Raw genomic sequence first — 8,646 nt, 5'->3', positions numbered from 1 at the left:
AACCTTAAGTGAAAGTAGGTCTAATGATTTTTATTCCAAATATATATAAAATCTTATTGGAGCAGAGTCTGCGTGTTTTTGTGTGTAGCGTCATCAATCACAAATTTGATGATAAAATTGTGTGAAGTAAGAATTGTTTAAGTTATCCCTAAATGTTGTAGTCTAGCAACAAGTATTGTTGAGCTTTTGCTCACTTGAGTTGCTGTCCCACCAACCAGTCTGTCTATTTAGTTCTCCCATCTATCATGATGTTTTGCTGTTTTGGATGGCAACTCTGGAGTGGACTAATGCTGAGCAAGGCTTTCAGGCAAGGTTGTCTCAGCCCATATGGTCACCTTAAGTGATGTCACTACAGCTAAACTATTAGCAGCCTCGGAGTTTAGTTAATGGCTCCAATTATGTCTATTAGTTGGTAACTTGGAGAGTGCGGTTCAATCCTGGGTAGGGCATTTTGGTTGGGGCTGCGCTAATCTTTTGGAAGGAACATTGAGGTTCTGTGTTCGATGACTAGAAACCCCTCCCCGTAAAAATATACCGTGGCTAAAGAAACAGCAAGGAAACGTGCTGCCCTATTTGCTACTAGCCCAAAAGGTCTATACACGGATCTGAAGAAATGAACGATTTGACCCATATGGATACCTATCGAACACAAATCCCTCTTGAATTGTCCTGTTTAAAACTGGAAAACAAATCTAAATTGCAGCATAAGTTAAAGAAAAAAAGCTAACGTTACTAAGGGTTCAAAAATTATATCATTCTGAGCCAAAAAGCTATCCACCAGCACCAAATCAAAAGGTGTATAAACTAATATCATATTCAAAACACAACATGCAAGAACATCAGTTCCAAAGAAGTCCAGGGATGTAAAATCTTTCGTTGACAAAAGATTGCTCACATGCCAAAACCTAAAGCCCGTTATTACTTATACGGATTTTGACAGGTATTGTTGCTATTTCTGGTAATCCAGGATTGGAGTATCGCATTTCAAACCTCACATCTTGTATTAAGTATTTTCTGATTATAGACTGCATGCTGAAATATAGTTCAGGACATATCGTTACCACAAAGACTGCTCTTGTGTGTCAAACATGCGGCACACCAAGTTATATATAGTTTATTACTATTACAGCGTTTTCGAGAGAAAAATATGTCGGTGAGTTTTCGCTGAAAAGAAATGGTAACGTGATCAGATGTACGTTTGTATGCTATACACAAAGTGGTGCGTAATTTGTGGTGTTGATAACGTTACCTTTTGAATTGTGTGGGTCTTGTGTTATTGTGTGGTATACAAGTGTCGTATGAAAAATTGATGAGCCCAAAACATCGCTTATGAATTATTGATTTGGTGTTTAATAGGACATAAAGGACAATAATGAAAAAAAGGCGTTGGCCGAAGAAGGACACGTAAGGACAGGTGCATTCCATTCAACAGGTGTCATATCATAAAAACGTATGATTAAGAAAATCGTTAAAAATCTATATTTTACGTTGATTTTTTTCCGTGAATCCAAAACTAATTCTCAAGCAGATTATACAAAAAATGCGTATAGTTTACTTAAATTGTCGTTTACTTATGTACTTTTTTTTACTTGCTATCACCCCTTTCGCTCAGCAATATGTGCTGTCCCAATGGACCAGTCAAGCATTACAAGGGTGAGAGAGTTACTGAACAAGTGAGAGCTGAAAGTGGCAGAGACGATAGATTGCCGTGAAATACACATAACCTGAATCTTGCGACTGTGTTCCCCAGAAAGGTAAGACGATTTTCTTGTTGCAAATTGAAAATGTCTTTCGTTGCTTTTTTGGGCGGTAAAGGTAAAAGTATCCCCATAGTGTTTTTTAGGCCGTAGGGCTGTGGGCTATTATCTATACTATATAAGGTATTGAGTGGCAGAGCTCCTTCCATCGTCTTTTACCTCCCCAACCCAAGTCATGGCCATGTTCCCATTTACTGACCTGAGTGAAGAGAGGACAATCTTTATTGACACGACAAAAGTACAGCGACTTTCGTAAGGTCCGACAAGTATGATAGCTACTTACAGTACAACTAAACACACATATATGAATATCTATAGGTATGAATAAATCAACATATAGGGTCTAGCATGTCATTTATACTATTGGTTCTACGGTATAAGCATTCGTGGATATATTTGCCTACTTGTCGTGTTAAATACCTTTCCAAACAGCACAAGATCGGTAAGTAGTATGACATGATATGAACCCAGGACCTTAGACGGACAAACATATTGACGGCTATAAGATTCTGTAGCGACTTTCACATGGTGCCATTCACGTACCCATTGAAAGTACGTATCCATAGACGAACCATGGGGGCAGTCACGGACTAAAATGCCATGACTGTACGTAGTTTGATACCTGCAGAGGCTGTTTTATATTTTCTTTCTTCCTCACGCACCATAACAGAGACTGGACCCGGTGAGGTGTAATAGTAGGATGTTTGGTCCAGAACCTCTAGGTCCTGGGTTCGAATCTGCTTAAAAGTCCCGTTAATGGTGTGCCCCTGGGAAAGGTATACTTTACGCGACTTTCTTCACTCCACTCGGGAAAATATTTAGCTAGTATCTCCGATAGGACGTTAAATAGAGGTCTCGTTTGACATGCAAAACATAGAAAATGTACCTAAAATGTTGTGTATAGCCACGGATTTAGAACACAAACAATCTTTATTGACAACGACAAAAGTACAGCGACTTTCGTAAGGTCTACATGAATAACAACTACTTACAGTACAACTAAACACATATATATGGATATCTATATGTATGGATACATCAACATAAAGGGTCTAGCATGTCATTTACACTATTGGTTCTACGGTATAAACAATCGTGAATATATTTGCCTACTTGTACACAATGTGGATTTTCGCCTCCCAGAATGTACTTGAATTTATCTATCGAACAGAGAGTAGCAAAATTTTAGAGCGAGCGGAAAGTAATGTGAACAGCTCTGTGCGTTTGTCATCATATTGAGAACAATCCATACACATAACGAGTTATGTATAAAAAGACCCTGGAATTGGTTAATTTCTTTCCTCCCATGAAAACCATTTTATGAGAGGTAACGCTAGTATTCAGGCCATTTTTTTCTATAGATAAATGGAGAACTGAGTTTTAGTCGATATCCTGAAAATGTATAGCATTGTGTGTATTTTGGGAAGATTACTTCACTGACTCAGAGATAATCAAACATTGCTACAAAGAAGTCTGATGAAGTGAGAGTAATGCCCAGTCATGCTACCTCTGTAACAGTTATAATTACAATAAGTGCACATAAATGCCATCAGAAAGTCTATGGTAAAGTTATCGTTATATTATGCTGCTAACATTTACTCAATTTTTTGGAAGCTATGACGCGTCTGATTCGTCGTAATCTTTTGCTGTTTACATGACCGACACCATCCTATTTTTGTGGTACGCGCCAAATACTTATAACTACATGTGTACGTGAAAAAATCGAGATGTAGAGTATATAAAAAAATATTGGGATTTCTAGAATATCACGACCATCCTTAATTGTCCCAGTGGTTGATCCACATCGCATTCACAGGTGTCCTATACAAAAACACAATGGTTGAACAGCAGAACGGTAGCTTTTCTATGTCATCCATGTTTTGATAGCCTGGGTACCGCCCTTTATAGTTACCACTGGCTAAACTTTCCAAGCTTTATAGAACAGATTCTGAAGTGAAAAGAAAGAACCAGTGGTAACTACGGAGGATGGTAACTACGGAGGATGATACCTAGGCTTATATTCGCGAAGGGCTTTTATTTTCACAAGGTCGTCGTAATATCTTTTATGTATCCGCGGTTTACAAAGAAAGATATGATGCTTAGTTGATCCCACGGACGGAACACAATGGGTTCTTTGCAATGGGACAGTTTCAATACGCATTGTATTTCACAACATGCACACTGTTGTCCCTGTAGCTCAACTGGTAGCAGCCACACAGTTGAATTTCCGGTTCCAATATTAGTTGGTTACCTGGAACTCTTTCTGTTGAGGCAGAGAACCTGTCTTTTGGAAGAACGTAAAATGGGGATGCCCCGAGTATATATGTTTAAAGGAGTAGGGCTAGCAACGCCTCCCTGCAGAAATATACCTTACTACTGAAACAACAAGGAAACTTGCTGCCCTATGTGTCACTGGGCCCTACAAGGGTCTTGAACGAAGTTACTTTTATGCTTCAAAAAACGAATGCTATGTTTTGTGCCTTTCACAGACATTAGAATGGGCGACCAGACGACCACAAAGCTCGGCCAGTACCTAGTATACTACCTCTTGACGACGCAAGTTCTTTGGACAGTGGGACTTCACCACCTTGTTCAAGCTGAATCTACAACCGATGATACTGTGGAAGTGGACAGGGTACGGCGTGGTGTGATGTGTGTGACTGGGTGTAGCTGTAACAGTGCCACAGCTACAGTCACCTGTATATGGTCATCTTTGGACGCAATGTCTAGGTATTGAGAGAATACATTTACACTTTAACTATTGAAATATTGGTGTCTAACTCATTTGAATTTTTGCACTAGATGCAGTCAACGTGAAGCACTTTATTACAGCTACGTTTTTTTTTCTCACTTTTTTCACTTAAAAAGGCGAACCGTTACTGAAACTAACACTCGTTTCATCAAGTAGTTTTCAATTAAAATCCCACTAGTGGTTTTATATACTCTCTATTACAAATAAATGTGAAAATGCTATTGCGGTTAAAGCTAGTTCAACTTGAACCGCCGGGTACCCTATATCCGTAGTTTTAAAAAACGGTATAGCGATATCAATTTGAGGAACGGTGGTATGAAATTGCAATATTGAAAATATTGCAGTATGAAACCACTGTCCGCCGACTTGGAATCCATTAATACACTGTCTTTAAAAACAACGGATATAGGTTATACCGCGGATAAAGGTGAACGTGTTATCAGAGAAGCATAAGGTCACAGCAAGTAAATGTTATGGATGACATCAGCGCGCGCATTAATTTTCGCCTGATTTCAGAGAAGAAAAAAACAAGATTTTTTTTCTTCTGCAGGGATGGCCAACATGGCGATAAAGTACCAAAATGAGCAAATACATGTATATTGTGTTGTAGCCTATAATTGTATTGGTAGAAGTGACACTTGTGAAGTACCCAGGACTGTAGTTGTAGAAATGAAACTTATTGGATAATTGTAAAAGGGACACCAACATGGAAGCTATAGCTATGAGTGTGGTTACCAACTTTGTTGGTGATGCCAGTCTACCACACTAGTGTCACTTTTGCCACAACAGTACATGTCTTAAATATAGGAATGAATGCCTTGTTGGCTCTGATACCATGTTTTGTCCCTTTAATTCTTTTTACAACAGTCATTACAACTTTATAGTGTCTATTTTTGAAAATGTAGCCATCATGTTTTTTTTTTCACCCATCTTGTTTTTTTTCGCCCTATCGCACTATTTTTGCAATCTGCAGAGGATGTCATCCATAGAATTTACTTGCTGTGGCCTAAGTTAATTTCAATATTCTTTACAATTGCAACCTCAGCGTTCCCGTCGACACCCGCGCTCTGAGTTTCCGTGGCGGGAAACTGACGAAGGTTCCCAGGGGGCTGTTCGCCAACTTCGCGAGTCTGAGAACACTTCACCTGGACCAGAACAGGATCAAAACGATCGCCGATGGGTCGTTTACTGGACTATCCAACCTGAGGAGGCTGACACTGAGCAGGAACGCCCTCTGGGTGGTACGTAGGGCACTGCACTGTATGCATAGTACATGTACAGCTTGAATTACGTTTTCGCCGTGGCTACTAACACTAACGGGCATAATCTCAATAGTGCAGAACTGGAAGTCTTATTTATAGAATGTAGTTCCTAGCACCATTGTACTTTTTTTATTATACGTGTTGTTTGTACTTGCAATTAGCCATTGGGCATGCACTTGCAATAAACATTGGCATTGGCAGGAATAGCCAAATATATTTGTTGGTAGAGGTAATGTTTTATGATTAGGCCATACATGCATACATACTTTAGATGACATTTTCTGGGAGCCCCAAAATGATGCGAACGTGTGCAAAAAAATTCAAAAGAACATTCACGTCTCCTTCTTTGACCTTGGAATCGACGTTGGCATTCCATGACACTAGCATACGTTTTCCGATATCATTTGTGCAACCTACAGCATATATATATATTTGCTCATTTTCCAACTGTTTTGTACGAATTGCATTATAGTTGAAACTTTTTTTTGGAAACGGTCAAAAATTAATGCACGGCTGGATGCCATCCATACAATCAAATCAACATGGCCTTAGGTGCAAAAAATACGACCTACTGATCATCCTCAGGGTCAGGGTTGTACATGGCTTGGGGTTGACAAGATAATTAGGGTACGTATTCACACGTACGTACGTATTCGCTTCGCTCACTCGGTGATTTTATTCGGTGGTTATAGCAAAGGCCCAGGCGTTATGACACCATACACACCTCGGGACGGGTCATTAACCGTTAATTAGTATCCTGTCAATAGTGCAAAAACTTCACGTTACGAATTGCATAGGATTTAGTGTTGTTGTTTTTCTGAAGAAGGGTGTGCGCCTTTTTTTGTTTTTGTGGGTAAGTCTTTATGTTTGTGTTAACGTTATCTGTTAAAACCTTTTCCCCACAGATCCCACGAAACTCCTTCCGGGGGTTACAGCGCGTGTCTCGGCTGGACCTGAGCAAGAACAGGATCTCCGTCCTGTCGTCTTACGTCTTCACGGGGCTGGCGTCACTCCAGACCCTGGACCTCCGCGACAACCCCGTTAGCTTCATCACCGAGAACGCGTTCGCTGGTGTCACCGCCATCACGCGGATGTATCTCAGGGGTTGCCGCGTCACCAACATCGCCCACATCACCAAACCACTCCGCACTCTCCTCTCCCTCCAAACTCTCCAAATGCAGAAGTTTCCACTCTCTTATCTTCCCTCCAAGGCGATTCCGTATCTTCCAAACCTGACTTCGGTAGATCTTAGCTTCTGGAAGGGACTACGACGCGTTCACCCGTACGCGTTCAGCGGGTTGAATCTTAAGACTTTGTCTCTGAATGGTGGGTCTCTCACCGGCGTGCCTTCGCAAGCAATCCTAAAAATTCCTTCTTTGGTCAATCTCAGTCTCTCTGGAAATCCGATCCGCTACATCCAGCCCTACGATTTCAACGGACTAAACAAGCTCCAGAATCTTTATCTTAAGAGTCTCAACATCTTGGATGTCCGAGAGATGGGTTTCATAGGAGTAGACAGCTTAAGGGTCTTAGATTTAAGCGGTAATCCTCAGCTACAGCCTTTAAGACGGAAGGTTTTTGGAAGTCTCAAGACAGTCGTTTCTTTAAATATCACTGGTACTACGTGGAAGTGTGATTGTAACTTGAAGTGGTTTGCATTGACACCGAACGTAAGTATCAAGGCTATAACATGTAACAGTCCCCCTCTGTGGAGGAATAAGAACTTGTTTACATATCTGAAGACTCGGGCGTACGATAACCTTATGACGTGTAGTGTACCGACCGTGGCCGTCAAGCCTTCGGCGCTAAACGCTTCTGTCGGCCGGGACGCCAAACTGTCTTGCTTCGTGTCAAGCGGCGCTGCGTCAACCGTCAACTGGATTGCTCCCAACAAGAGGGTTATTCTATCCGGCTTACCTTGGGGACGTATTAGCATGAACCAAACCCTACGCTCCGTCGGGACGCTGACTATCAAAAACGTTACCACCGCCGATGCTGGGAAGTATGTCTGTTTGGCATACAATGGCGGAGGGAATAGAACAGCAACGGTAGATCTAACAGTGGTCCCGGCTGTACCTACACCCCCACCATATCTCCTGAGAATGAAACACGCATACACCAGGGAGAATTACATTCTGTCTTGTCTCACAGGCTCTTTGCTGTTTATGGGAGCTGTGTTCGGTTGTTATTCTATTATATTTCCCTGTAGTAGAATGTGCCAGGCGGAAACGATAGCGATTAAGATAGACATGCCAGAGACGACACTGTCTCCTGAACAGACCGGTGGAAGGAAAGGTAATGTCAGTGCAAACCTCAACATACAAAGAAGTACGTTATAGAATGGATCGTTTGTTAGTTCCTTCGTTCAGACCCTTGTAGTGCCTAGTGGCACACAGGGCACCCATTCTCCTACGCAGAGACATCCAACGGTGCCAGCAAACCGCGCTTTTCTGTACTCTGCTATCTCAACCGTCACCATCAGCTCCTGTGGGCGTCGCCACAAACCAGCTGTCAGCCAATCAGAGAATAGGCCTTTCAGTTTTCAAAAGGGATCTTGCATGTATAAGGTAAGCTCATTAATATTTAAAAGCAGAGCGGTCAGGAACTGATGGTGACGGTTGAGATAGCAGAGTACAGACAAGAGTCGGTTTGCTGGCGCCGTTGGATGCCTCTGCGTAGGAGAATAAGGGCAGCACGTTTCCTGCTATTTCTGTAGCAGGATATATTTTTACAGGGAGGGGTTGATAGCCCTTTCACACCTTTAACACGGGACCGCCATTTTCGGATCTTCCCAAAGACGGGCGCAGCCCCATTACTGATATACCCTACCCAGGATTCTTTTTCTTACTAACTTCACAATTGTGGGACTGCTACC

The 8,646-nt window shown here is 41.6% G+C and overlaps 2 protein-coding genes across 4 annotated transcripts in view; both read left to right on the top strand.

Annotated features, from left to right (window-relative positions):
* LOC118425519 overlaps nucleotides 1–66 on the top strand; it is a 20,779-nt gene extending 20,713 nt beyond the window's left edge. For all 3 annotated transcript variants that reach the window (XM_035834407.1, XM_035834408.1, XM_035834406.1), the window contains one exon: nucleotides 10–66. The gene's annotated coding sequence lies outside the window, so the exon portion shown is untranslated. The remainder of the gene's footprint in view (nucleotides 1–9) is intronic.
* Nucleotides 67–1,641: 1,575 nt separating this feature from the next.
* LOC118426304 (leucine-rich repeat and immunoglobulin-like domain-containing nogo receptor-interacting protein 3) lies at nucleotides 1,642–8,126 on the top strand. Its single transcript, XM_035835606.1, has 4 exons — nucleotides 1,642–1,754; nucleotides 4,247–4,487; nucleotides 5,555–5,750; nucleotides 6,677–8,126. Exons 2-4 carry the CDS (start codon nucleotides 4,255–4,257, stop codon nucleotides 8,108–8,110), a joined length of 1,863 nt encoding a protein of 620 aa, XP_035691499.1. The 5' UTR covers nucleotides 1,642–1,754; nucleotides 4,247–4,254; the 3' UTR covers nucleotides 8,111–8,126.
* Nucleotides 8,127–8,646: the final 520 nt, after the last annotated feature.

Source organism: Branchiostoma floridae, chromosome 11 (assembly GCF_000003815.2).
Source record: "Branchiostoma floridae strain S238N-H82 chromosome 11, Bfl_VNyyK, whole genome shotgun sequence".
Taxonomy (NCBI): domain Eukaryota; kingdom Metazoa; phylum Chordata; class Leptocardii; order Amphioxiformes; family Branchiostomatidae; genus Branchiostoma; species Branchiostoma floridae.
This window is presented reverse-complemented; position numbering and strand designations above follow the sequence as displayed.

Excerpts from the sequence above, each read along its gene's own strand:
- LOC118426304 (XM_035835606.1), top strand. The coding sequence starts at position 4,255 with ATGGGCGACCAGACGACCACAAAGCTCGGCCAGTACCTAGTATACTAC. Across the intron at positions 4,488-5,554 it reads TCTTTGGACGCAATGTCTAG|CGTTCCCGTCGACACCCGCG; the intron begins GTATTGAGAGAA and ends TTGCAACCTCAG. Across the intron at positions 5,751-6,676 it reads GCAGGAACGCCCTCTGGGTG|ATCCCACGAAACTCCTTCCG; the intron begins GTACGTAGGGCA and ends TTTTCCCCACAG.